Genomic DNA, 14,196 nt, shown 5'->3' on the forward strand with positions numbered 1-14,196 from the left:
AAATGAGACTGTTCCATTATGTTTTCTAAGGAAGAATGTTTTAATCCCTTTTAGTTGTTATCTTGAATATAGAAATTTCTTAGAAATTATGAAAATTAACACAAAACAAGAAAATAATGATGCATTCACTTTCTCTGTATTGCACTGAAAAGAAGTCAAACACAAATGTCGAATTTCGTCAACTCTCATAGAGGCATCAGTATTTCAGGTTACTGGCACATCAATTTCAGTTAATGTACTTCAGTTGTTACCAAGTAAGCACGGAAAATTGTATTTCATGCCTCATGTGATTGCTTTTCTTTTGACTGCTCAATCAAAAATCATTATTTAGATATAATCAATCTGCGTCGTTGGTTGTCTGGAATATCTGTTTATGCTCAGCCATGTTTTAAGAAACAGAAACATGAGCAAAAAAACAACAACAACAACAACAAAGCATTCATCTACTGCTTGATATAGGAAGCTTCAAATCCACCACGGGTGATCGAACTGTCGCTCGTAAACTCGACGATCATTCCGTTATTGGTCGATGTGATTGGATCCGGGACTCCTGAGCCACACGCTTTTTGGAGGAGGTTACCATTGCCGTCCCTGATCTGGAAGAGTTGCATGAGTGAAAAATGCCGGTAAGGGTGCCTTTACAGCACATGTCCTTTCCCTCCTTTCCAGATATATTTGTTTATTTTTCTTTCACGTATTGATGTGCATTCAGCCTCAATGTAGAAATAAGCAAGAGAGGTATGCAAAACATAACCTATAATGTCTAGAAATACATCAGATGTGAACAAAATCTAAAATAAAAAAACAATGATAACCATATTATTATGACAATTTCACACGTATGCGATAAAGCAATAACTGAAATTTGCCTTTTTGAACATTTTTGTTGTAAACCAGAGGGAGCAATTACGTGACCGTGTATCACCAAACCAACAATAAGTCACACACCCTGATTTCACGCCGGAACCTAGACTATAGCTGAAGGAGGTTAACCTAGTCATTTTTTTTTTTTTTTTAGTTTTTATATTAATTTCTAAAAGAATAATTCTTCTGCTACATAATTCTCAAGTCTTTGATCATGAACCAAAATAAGGAATTGTGCTTTAAGTATTTTTTTTTTCTAGAACAACTCTTCCTTTCTTTCTTTGCAGAATAGTGTGATTAGGTAGGTCTTCGTCGCTGGGGTGACAAGACCTCGTATCTCAAAAATGTCAATTTTTTTAAGCTTAATGGTCAAATAATGGGTCAAGTGATGTCTTGGCCAAAACCCAACTGTCTTACTTTAAAAATGAGGTCACCATGACATGTCAAAGGAAAGGCTTTCCCATTCACTACATAGTGCTTTGGCCGCCATGTTTTTTTGCTCTCCTGAACATTTGACATTTTTGAGATACGAGGTTTTGTCACCCCAGCGACGTCTTACAGGTTCCTTTTCATTTAAACATCATTCTTCACTTCCAAGTCAAATAACTTGAAGAGATGATGCTATTATACTGCGTTGGAAATTTGCAGTAGCCATTGATAAAGAATAAGGTGTTAATAGATCAAGCTCAGTTTCAGCTTAATTTGATAACTCCTTCATTGTTTGTTCGTTTATTTTTTAAGGAAATTTATATTTTTTTTCACCTCCATTGCCGAAAACACAGTTTTATAAGGTTACGGGCTTGAATGTAGACCCTACTTTTGAAAGGCTCTTTTCTCAGTTTTTTTATTACACTTTTATTTAGTGTGAGTCATTTCTTTCAAATGTTTAGTTAGCTTCGGAGAGTTTCCTTGAATTAAGTAATACAACATTTTGAAGCTTTAAGTCTGCTCTTTTAGAATCCGTACTTCACTAAAATGCCTGTCTTGCGACTTTCTGAGCTTTTTTTTTTTGTTAGTTCTGTGATAAAAGGTCGCATGCCACAGTCATACACACAAACAGACACACAAACATACTTGGGTTTATGTATGCAGGCAAGCATGTGAACAAAGAAGGAACAAGAAGGTTGAGGAAAATATTATTAACTCTTCTCTATGAAAGGTTTTAAAGTTCTTTCAATAAAATTAGAAGAAATGCAATATATTTGAATTGTCTCTATTTTTTTTTCATATCGTTCTTTCACTATAACATCATGAATAATTGTTGCAATCGTCTTATCTAGATAGTGCGGATCAGGGATTGTAAAGATATATGCATTTGGATACAGTTGTCCCCTTTCCTTAAAACTTCAATTATGTGCTCTCCCATAATATTTTTGCCTCTACTCAATTCAGCTGTGAAAACTTGATTTTTTTCAATAGTAATACCTAGTATGCATAAGGACGAATAAGATTTTACGTCACGATAGAGAAAACAAACGTAAGAGAACCATATATTCTGTAAACTTGATACTTTTTGCAAAAAAGTTATCCAAACAGTTGATATGATTATGCAACTGTTTGAACTGATAATGTCATCACTTCGGCCGAATTTCCATCAGCCTTATGCGATAGGAAGAAGAATACAAAATTAGACTAATCATATATCTATATAAATATCAAGACAATTATCATTAATGGCACGAATAACCTTAAAATGACGATCTGTCAAATTTTATTCATTTTAGGAATTGATTTTGAGGCTTGAAAAAAAACTGCAAATTTCTCAAAAGATTTTAGTACAATCAATATGACACGATTAAAGGCAGTAATATCATCAATTCACTATTTGAAGAGCTTGCTTCCAAAGGCGCTAAATCCATCATTTTTTAATGTATTTAGCGCCTTTTGGTTGCAAGCTTTTCATTTATATTTTTGTTTTGAATTTTCAAGAACTGCTTCGTGAAAGTAAGCAAAAGTTCATAATTTTATAACTGCCATGATTTCTAGAAGGATTTGATAACAATTGTCCTTGCCATGCACGTAAAATTCACTATTTTAAAGGAAAGAAATTTAACTGAAGAAAGGAGGAATGAGGACTATACCTCGACGGCATCGTAGGCACACGAGATGTGACTCTCCAGATCGAATGAGTCAAAGCTGAGTGTGACAGTCTCGCCAGCGGCGGCCTCGATTTTGAATGAGCATCTCTCGTTGTTGCCATAGTTACTCGGAAAGTTTGGCGAGGTAAACTGTCCAGTTGACTTAGTGAAAACATGTCCGCAATCTGAAACCGGAACGATCAGAATAGTGACAAAGGCATTGTTACAATGATTCCTCTTGATCATTTTGTTTGCTTTTAACTGATATAATACAAATGTACGGTATGTTATCGAAACCATTCATATCTAAGTCTTACCGTAAGCCCCTCCCATTATTGCTTAATGGATGCACCTATTTTTTTTTTCTATTTTTTTTATTTCTAATATGAGAGATATTGCCCATGCGTCACCTGACTTGTAGGGTAAAGATATGTCATCTGAGCACCGTTTTATTGAATTGAATTGAATTGATAAGGTGTATTGTTCCTGAAATTGGCAGCCCAGAGGCTGCAATACATTCAGTTTACAGAGTACATGTACAGTGTGTATATAGATAAAAATCACAGTGCTTCACAAATAACATTTGAAGGTGTTTACAATAAACATATTGAGAAATTATACATAAAAATCACACAACTGTTAACCTAAAACAACAAAAACTTACATACATGTATACAGTACAACAACGGAGAAAAAAAAACTACTCAGTACAATCACTTTCTTTTAAAACTCTGGATTATGAATATTTATAAAAACCCTTAATCTAAGCATCAACAACAAAAATACATATGCAGGGGTGTACAAAAATGAGGAGACGTTATTGCACAGCAATTACAAAACTTTTCACCAACCAACCGTTTTAGCAATCGAGAGTTACCATTAAGGGCATAATCAACGATTACTCCGATCCATAAGCGATTTTGACTATCAATGAATTGTAAGTTTACTTTTCCGAAGAGACTTGGGCGGGTAAAGGAGAGTTATCATTAATTTCCATGATTTGTAAAATAATACAACTCTCTAAAGAAACAACAAAAAAAAAACGAGTGAAAATATTCACTCTGGAAAGGAGCGAATACAAAAAATAGTGAATTTAGAGTGAAATTGGAGTGAATTTTGAGTAAAAATTTTTATTTTCACTCGTTTTAGAGTGACCTCAGGGATCACTCCAAAATCTTCGAGTGATCCCGAATAAAAAAGAGCGAAAATGAACATTTTCACACAAAGTTTACTCCAATTTTAAGCTAAATTCACTCTTTTTTTGTATTCACTTCTTCAGGAGTGAATATTTTCACTCGATTTTACTCGATTTTAAGCATGCTGTTTATTCGGCAACTGTATGATACAACATAAAAAAATGCACATTATAAAAGACATAACATTCAAAGGCCGGGACCCCTTGTAAGCAACTAGTGCTTGTTATGGGGCCCCTTTGCAGCAATTAAACAATCAATAACAAAAACGCAATTAAGCATATATTAAGTATATCGAAATTTTTTTGTCATAAGTAGTAAATTAAAAAATACAGAATTACGTTACAATATACACACAGACATACGCAAGCATACACTCAGTAAAAATGCAATGCAAGAGATTGGTTAGAGGGTGAAGAAACGGAGATAAAGAAAGAAGAAAAAGTACAGCTGTTGAAGTCTACTCAGTCAAGGATGATAGTTTTTTAAATGTAATGCGTTTGAATAGGGTTCTGAAACGAGTAAGTGTAGTACTGGATTTAAGATCAGAAGAAATTAAATTCCATTCATGCGCCCCTGTGAATCGAATAGAATGAGACCTTGTTGTTAAGCGACAACTTGGAACTCGAAGATTATCTTTAAAACGGGTTGAGTATGCATTGAATGACGAATTTGTTCTAAACATGTTTTGTGCTGAAAGATTCCCAAATATGAAGCAAACTCAAAATGAATGGTCAGTAGAGAGAATACCGTCGTAAATATAAGGTAGGTTCAAACTGTATACTATACAACTCCCAGTAAAGGTGGCTTTTCTCTTTGCAATATTGTTGTCTTAATTGTAATGGTTGTATTACCACAAGCAGTAGCAGTAGAATAAAAGCGATAGCATATAGTGATAGATAACATGTGATATCGAAGAACCGGCAGATTTATCATAAACATAACGAAAGAAACACACACTTGCGCATGTAGTTCGTATAACATAGATTATAGTGCTCTTTCTAAGCATTAGGGGAAATGCAGAATAAATCATATTTATGGGAAATTTTGATAAAAAGCATAATACATTTCAGAAAATGTAAACGTTGAATGCAATTTTGGAGAGATTATGACGGGTCTTTAATATGGGATCAATAAAGAATTGAATTATTAAAAGCCCCAAAAGAATATTTTACCACTAAGTTAATAAGATAATACTTTTTTTCGATAAAAAAAAGATATACCGGTACATACACATCCAATAAATGCACCAATATATATATATATATATATATATATATATATATATATATATATATATAATATATATATACATATATATAATTATATATATAAATGGACTTATCGGTTTTTGCAAACAAACTCTTCATATACATATATATATATATATATATATATATATATATATATATATTGCTGCATCGCTGCCAATCTCCATTAAATTGGATTGATGGTACAGTTCTCAATCTGCACATACCACGCCATATGTATTCCACTACGGAATAGTCCTGAGATCAGTGATAAAGTACTGAAAAAAAAAATATTGTCAAAACATTATATAATGGGGGATCGAAAATTTCCCCTTTGGAAAGAATTCCTTTCAAGCTACCTCCCTTTACAGACGTATCTGCCCTATCTAGGTATCGCCCTATGAACGTTTATATATATATAATTTATATTTATATAATCATATATATATATATATATATATATATATATATATTATATACCTCATATATTTGTACATTTATTCATTTATTCAATTATTCATTTAGTCATTTATTCATTTATTCATTTTGTTCTATTATTCATTTATTTATCTCACCTCCAGTTTCAGGAGGTTCTATGACGTAGGATGCGGAGAAGCCACGGAAGCTAACGGAAAAGTCGCTCTCGAATCGAATGAGCAGCGACTGTCTCACCCCGACCACAACCCCGGGGCTGTCGGTGCCGCACCACTGACCCAAGAGAGGGTCAGCTACTGAAGATCCGTCGTAGATCTTGGAGAGATAAAGATATTGAGTACAACAAACCGATATCAATATGAAACAGTGATCATACCTATCACCAACATCGTCCTTATGGTGACATTTGTCATTTTAAAAAAATTAACGGTTTCATTGGTATCAATGTCATTGTTGTTCTTAGCACTGATTCATTGTCATTCCTGACGAAGGGGGCCCCCGAAAACTCCTATTTTGAATTAAAATCAAGGCAATTGGTATTTAATGCATTGCTCTACTGTGACATTATTGTTGCTCTCTCTCTATATATATATTTTTTTCTTTTTTTAATGTAAATATACATGTGTATATATACAAGAAAAAAAAAAACACTCTGGAAAAGTGGGAACTGAGAAAAGAGGCTCTAAAGTACAGAGTCTATCCATGTGCTTAATCCTTACCGAGTCGTGCCAGTTATGCAGTGAAAGGGACAAAACAGAGGATGTAAACCACCGGAACAACAGCAATGAAGGGATTATCAGATTAAACTGAAATTGTGTATTTTCTATCAACACATTATGTTTATGATTAATACCAACTTTCAAAGCACTTTATAGCCTGATCCTTTCAAAGTTATAAGACTTGAAAATAAAGAATATGAAAAGGATTTTAAGAAATGAAAAGGGGCCTCTAAGACATACCTGATATTTTCTACTCTAACTTCAAAAAAGGTTACAGAAAAACTACTGAAAACACACTTTCTCATTCATGTTATGATCCTAAACTGAAGGATTGTGTAGGAGAAGAATAGCTGTTTCAGAAAATATATTAAAAAAAACTCAAGGATGATTCGGTTGACCCATTTGACCTTTTTTTGAATCCCCAAGTAAAATCAATGGGTGCGATTTTTTGTTCGTTCTGTAATGCATGGTCTCATATAATATATATCAATTTAAGTGTGTTTGTGTGTGTGTGTGTGTGTGTGTGTGTGTGTGTGTGTGTGTGTTTGAGACATACCGAGATTTTATCATATCTGCAGTTTGTAGAGATCTCGAGGCTGAAATCGTCGAATGTGACTGTAATGGTCTCTCCGTCACCGGCAAAGAAAAGGTAGTCACACGTCACACCATTGTCGTAGTTGCTGGGATAATTTGGGCTAGTGAAAGAGCCCGATGACTCGTTGAAATAACCTCCACAACCTACGGAAAAAAAAAGTAGATATTCAAAAGAGCAATAGGACAGATTGTATGTTAGGCTTTTTTTTTTTAGACTCCATGTTGTTTTTGCGAGTAACTCAGCAACCTACCACAATCACTGTCAACACTAAAAGCAAGATATTTTACAGAAATATGTGTTTTGCAGTTGCTTATAGCAGAAGCGGACAAGGCAACTCAGACAGGATGAATTAAAGAAATAGTATGAGACGAGGACACGTCGGATAAAGATTAGGAGACGGGAATAGAATACAGTCAGTTTTAAGTGTAGATTTCTTATTCCGTGATAGTTGAACGAAATTGAAAGCCCATTGAATTAGCATAGAAAGAACAATGGGAAAAAAGCGACCACCTAATATGAGAGTATTTTTAAATGCTTCATTTGAGTCTACCGATTTGCATTCTCATTAAATGGACGAGGACGGAATGGCCCCAACCTTGACTGTCCACGAACTTGTTATCCAACCCCCCCCCCTTTCCACAGGCATATTAAAACAGAAACATTTTCAAACCGATATACTGTGCGTATAAAAAAAAAAGTCATCCAAATTTGGAAGGCTACTGTTTCATAATAATTATCGTCTATGGAGAGCGAAATGTTGGTTGTAAGGATAGGAGAACTCTTCCTTGTTTCATTGATACCTAGTTATGTTGACAAATATCATGCATGACTGAGCACATGAACTTTGAAGACAACGTCAATGACAAATTGCACGTTTTCCAAGGTTGCGTGTTATCGGGAAGGAAGAATTCATGTCTCACTGCATGGATGACATCTGTCAATGAAAGTGGCCAAATGGACCTGCCTGTTAGAATGTAGGTTTGTGTTCAGGGTTTGGCAATGTGTTTATGGTTTATCCTAACATTTCACGGTTTGTAACCTTTAACATGACCACCTGTCCGATAACTTCGTCACACCCACAGAGGCGGCAGGCCAACACACACAGCCCATTTTCTCTGTTCATATTCAACGCATAGAACGAATTATGATTGAGATTGAATATGAAGAGAGAAAATGTATAATGAGTTAGCATGTATGGTTACGACCAAGTATTCGACAACGTGACCATGTTGAAGGATATTAATCATAAAAGGTTAGAAGAAACCCTAGACATGAAGCTGCAGTTGTGCAAGCTGGCCTGATAATTTGACCACTTCCATTAACAGTCCTCATCCATGCAGTGAGACATACATTGCTTCTTTACAATAATACCCAAACTTGGTAAAAGTATAATTTGTTATTAATTGCTGTCTTTAAAGTTCATGTGCTTAGTCACGCACGACGTTTGTCAACACAATTAGGTATCAATGGAAAGAAGAAGAGTTCCCATTTTCGTACAACTAACATTGTGCTCTCCATAGCTGACAATAAGACAGTAGCCCTCCTAAGGAATTGCTTCCTTTTTTTGATACGCACTGCAGAGATGACCACACTATGATAGACAAATCTACGTGGGCGACATAACTAAAACAATCACCAAACGTACATTATTTGTTACAGATATAGATAATCTGGTTACAACCATTCTTACCGGAATCGCTCAGAATTACAGGGGCAGAGAGAACCCTCCCCCACCGTTTCCCTTGCCGATGTAGAGAAGGAGATCCAGAGAGCCGGTTTGCAAGTCGACGATCGAAGCGATATCCGTCCTATTGAAGGTGTAGGTTTCGATAGTCAAGCAAGGATTATTAGCATTGCTCCTAAATTCCTCCTATATTGTCTCCATGGTCTATTTAGAACAGTGTTTTGTTGTTGTTGTTGTTGTTTGTTTGTTTGTTTGTTTATTTGTTTGTTTGTTTTTTTTTTAATGTAAAATACCCCTTTCATATTAGCCACAAAATCATGGCACGTCCACCGAGGCACGCCGTGTCCATCCAAAACCACTGCCCATATTAAATCTCGATTCGGCGTGAAGACAGCACGAACAGAAAATGAACACGGCGTCAGGTTCGTGCTAAACCGTCTAGCACAAGCACGGCACGCCGTACTCATCCCACATGTTGTCAATTTGAAAGGACACGGCATACAACCGGAGCCGGGAAATCAGGAATAAAAACAACTGCGAGCGCTATAGGATGTATACAGTAACGTGTGTACTTTGTCAACCTACAATGATCGTTTAATTATCACAAATTATGCCGTGGTATGGTTATTTAGGAGAATATGGAGTATATGAATATAAGAACGACCCTAGTCCATGGAAGACCATTTCGAGTAAACTAAAAAAAAAAATTCATATCTTTTTTGTTTGTCCAATAATATTCTATTTAACTGTGATGGGAAGGCAACATTGTATATACAAATTAGAACATATATTATTATGACAATTAACATTAACATTAATTGTGGAGAGGCCATTTTGTGTGATGGACTTGGGTCGTTCTTTGATTCATATGGATTTGGGTCGTTCTTTAATTCATGTACATGATATTCTGCTATAGAGATGAGAGAAGGACCAGAGAGGGCGCTATAATATGAATGTAAGAATGACCCAAGTCCTTCATTCTTACATTCATATAAGATTTAACTCATTTATTTCAGGCACTTCCGGGGGTAATTAGGATTTATCATTTATACACAAGATGAGTCCATGCATAAGCTACAATTTCCCATGTCAAACTGAATTTGGCCAAAAATTGGACTTGGGTCGTTCTTATATTCATATACTCAATTGTTTGCAGACTTCAAGAGATATCAAATTTGTAAGAATGATAACGAACGATTTAAAAGTGGAAATCACGGAAATCACTGATCTCTATGGAAGAGCCCAAAGAGCTTTTCCCCAGTGGTGGAGATGAGAAGTGTCCCTTTGGGTAGAGCAAGATCATTGGTGGAAAGTGACTGCTTGGCGGAGGTCTGCGCTCTCAGAGTGCTTTTCTAGTTATCCTTGCAATAATACCATCTGAAAAGTTTAGTGAAATCTTAGAATAAGGACACAGACAAGATTGAGAGCAAGTATAGACCAATTAGGATACGTGCAGGCAATTTTTTTATTCATTCATTGTTCCATAATCCATTTTTCACACAATACTAGTATTCTTTTTTTTCAACACAAGCTAAACACAAGACAGTGAATCTGTAATGGAAATAAACAAATATAAGCAAATATGAATATATGCATAATGTGGAACCTATATACTACAAAGCAAAATCGAAAAATGTGTAACCTGACAGATAAACAAAATAAAACGCCTTCGTGCACGCATCAGACGGTACCCTAAAATTCTTTTTCTTTTTCCTTTTTTTTTACATCCACCTCGGAAAATGCCTAAAAGGTAATCCTCCCTTCTCGAAATAACTGAAAATTTGGGAAATATTCAACGGTGTTCAAAGTCTTTCATAAAGTGTTCGCAGATCTTAATCTGAATCTTACGGAATCTTAATTCTAAACATACAAAAGCTTTGTCTCTTACGTGTGCGTGTATGTGTGTGTGGGGGGGGGGGGGCATTCCTCTTCTCTCCTCCTCCATAAACATAATATAGAGTGAAGACGCATATGAGGATATAGGTGACAGCTTTACAATGATTTCGACATTCACATTTCCTCTGATTCTGGGTACAAGCTTGCTTACTTTATTCATTTAACCGATTGCATTCCACCACAGATAGTGCATCACATAGTGCGACAGTGGAATGCTTCCAGATGTGGAATGGAGACACTCCTTCCTACACACTCCTCCTTAGGTACGCCTCGCCTCCATAAACTCATAGTAAGAAGACGCACGCAGTGGCTCAAGAGGTGACGGATGCCACGATTTTGTTATTCAAATTGTTTCTGAGTTTAACATTTTCTTACTTCTGGGGCTAAAATGTTTGAAAATATTACGATCATTTTAATTCTATAACAGCAAAAGCTCAATCGTGTGGGAAGGGGACCTCCTCCCACACCCTCCCTTCGGTCCGTCTCCATAGATCTTTAGGGTAGTTCACACCAAATATTATACGTAGATAAGCTGATCATTTGGTGACAAATAAATTATACCATGATTTAGCCACTTACACTGTCACCTTGTATGAATTTGTATTATTTCTGACTGACAATTGTGAAAAAAATCCATCAAAGTGTGAACCTGGGTGTTAGATTTCAGTTCTAAATGTAAAAGCTCCCTCGTATGAGAAGAGGACTCCCTTCCAACATCGTCCCCGTTTGATCAAGCTCCATAAGCTTTAGTACACATTTAAGACTCACACTCAGATAAATATGTGACAACTGACACGATTTAGCAATCTTTATACCCTTTTTTTGAATGATGATTTTGTAACTATATCAAAAGTGGAGATTACCATTGACCCTTGACACACCCTATCCCTATTGAGCCTCAGTTATCAAAGGTCCGTTATCTTGACCTACGCAGCTCCTCATTAAAAAAAAAAAAAATCTGGCTAGGAACCTGAAGTAACACAATTGTCCTCTTGTCAGCAATAATGGTATGTCTTTTTAATTTAGCGAAGAGTGCAAGGCTGATTACATGCCAACACAGAGTGCGAAAATATCGAATGCAACATATTGAAATACGTATAAACAATGAGGAATCAGTAACACAATTTCCTAATCGCGAAAAAAAAAAAAACGAATCGCCTTAATAGCTAAGGGTGAATCTTACGGAAACGAATTATTGTTAACAGTTTAACACTGAAGACAAAGTAAGTGATATCATACATGAAAAAAAAAATATTCAAGCGCATTTACAAGCTTGGCTGGTACGAAAAAAAAGACAGCGTGTATACAAGCTCGACTGATCTTGACAAGGATTCGAAGGAAGAGTATCTGAAGAAAGTAGCAGATTGAAGGAGAGGCCAGTCTCTACGAAATATCCACAACAAAAGTACATGTTTGTTGCACGTGGCAAATAGTATAACTGAACGAATGAACCATGTGATTACTGATATGTGGTTTACTTTCATGACGACGCGTCGTCGCGAAGCTTGGCGGGAATGACGAGTTGTTATGTAGATGTCAATGTGTTGTTCGTCTCATGTTTATTATGAACTGTGCCCAGAACAGCCCTTTCGGCGAAGGCATCAGTGTCAGAAGCGCAAAGTGATGTTCGTTTTCTGCACATTGGCCACACGATTACAACGTATGCGTACATTTATGATTCGTGATTTCGACATAGTACATTTCATCCTTGAAGAACCCCCTCCAAAAAAAAAAAAAAAAAAACAACAACAACAACAACATTAGACAAACCATTGGTGATGACCATCGAGCACTTCTTACAAAATCTCTTACATCAACCACGACAATACTAACCGTGAGATTCCTAAGAACACCAATAACAACAAAACACAGTGGAACAGGCCACACGCGATTACGTTGAAGACTTTCCTTTTCAATAACTGATTGATTCATTACGTACTTATTTTTCTTTGTCTGTTGTATTTTTATCTCCTACCTCCCATTATGTAAGATGGCTTTGTGAAGCGCTGTGATACATATCCCCTCATTGTAAGAGCGCCATATAAACACCAATATTGTGTATAGTAATAATAAATATTCAAAAATAACATCAAAACAAGGATATTGTAATTTAATTAAGATAATCAATTTCGAAGCAATTCATCAGAGAGCCTATATCTGTTTATTAGAATTTTCATCAAAACGAGGAAGATTAAAAACATCTGCGCCGTGTACACTCCAGTATATATTTTATCAATTTGAAAAAGTTTATACGGTCTTGAAAAATATATTTGACTTTATATTTGTTTTTCCTTCTATTTGATTTCCAAACACGGAATGTGAGTGCAGTTACAAGGAGGGCAAGTTATACGTACGGAAACTGTCAGACAAGTCATTATGTCATAACGGGCATTTTTTTTTTTTTTTTTTTTTTGCAGGATAGGAAATAATTCCGTTAAAGTATGTCTAAAACTCGGCACAGTGGTCTTAAAAGACATGTAAATCGGTCATTAACGTCAGCATGCGTTGACAGCTATTACGTAGTAAGTATATTTGACAATAACAAAGACAAAACACCAACGAAATAAGGTTTGTTGAATTCAGAGCTTCCTGAATCACTTATCTGGATATTTAAGGGGGTACCGGAAGGTCCATTGAGCTTTGTAACATCATCTAGGCGTTGCCAAGCTTCACAAGTTAATGATGCGTTCCGAAAATTATGTCTTTCCACGGTTTCAGATGAAAATTCTACTGATAAAGCAATGTCTATTACTATGGAATGAAAGATGCTGTCTGCACCACATGACAAGATAATCTTTCGGTTGACGAAAGTATATAGATCGATTTCTATGTGATCCTTTTCAACGGATTTACCGTGATAAGTGGAGAGTGTATCATCAAGTAGGGGGCTTGAAGAGAACCACGTAATGTTAGGTTGCGGATGTGATATCACCGGGCACGTCACAGACACAATTAAACTGTCATTAATAAAAGCACACACCTGGCCAGTCGTAACAAATGGTGGACAAGGAAAAGATTCTTGAATTAGGTGTGTAAGAAGGCGGCCTTTGTTTATCGCTGGAGCAGCGCAGACGCCATTTTGAATATTCAAATGATCATCAAGGCTGAGAAGCCATCGTTGGTTGCAATCACAGATGAGTGGGTTATCGGCTACATTCAGGGTGAGATAAAACAACGGCATGTTCCAAGGACTTGTAGGGGCGATATCCTCACTCAGGTATAGTAAATTATTACTTGATAAGTCTAGATTCGTGAGATGCGGAAATATGCTGAGGTGTGCATTTCCATTCTTGAGTCCCAATAAACTAATTTCATTACCCTTTAAAACAAGAAAATTAAGTGGATGTACGATGTCCATCCTAGAACGTTTCGACAGAAAAGTAATACGATTGTAGGATAAGTCTAGCCATTGAAGCTGACCATATAAGTAAAAGATTTGGTCACAGTCAAGAAACTTCACCATATTTCTGCTAAGGTTAAGA

General features: G+C 35.9%; 1 protein-coding gene across 1 annotated transcript; it reads right to left on the reverse strand.

Moving 5' to 3' along the window:
• Nucleotides 1-443: 443 nt before the first annotated feature.
• LOC139728740 (bone morphogenetic protein 1 homolog) lies at nt 444-12,500 on the reverse strand. The gene is made up of 5 exons (XM_071639680.1): nt 12,485-12,500; nt 7,096-7,277; nt 5,961-6,135; nt 2,946-3,127; nt 444-596 (listed from the first exon to the last, which is right to left on the reverse strand). The coding sequence occupies exons 1-5, from the start codon at nt 12,498-12,500 to the stop codon at nt 444-446; spliced, it is 708 nt and encodes a 235-aa protein (XP_071495781.1).
• Nucleotides 12,501-14,196: the final 1,696 nt, after the last annotated feature.

This window comes from Diadema antillarum, unplaced genomic scaffold (assembly GCF_040938485.1).
Source record: "Diadema antillarum isolate AM-2024a unplaced genomic scaffold, OU_Dant_1.0 seq00000195_RagTag, whole genome shotgun sequence".
Taxonomy (NCBI): domain Eukaryota; kingdom Metazoa; phylum Echinodermata; class Echinoidea; order Diadematoida; family Diadematidae; genus Diadema; species Diadema antillarum.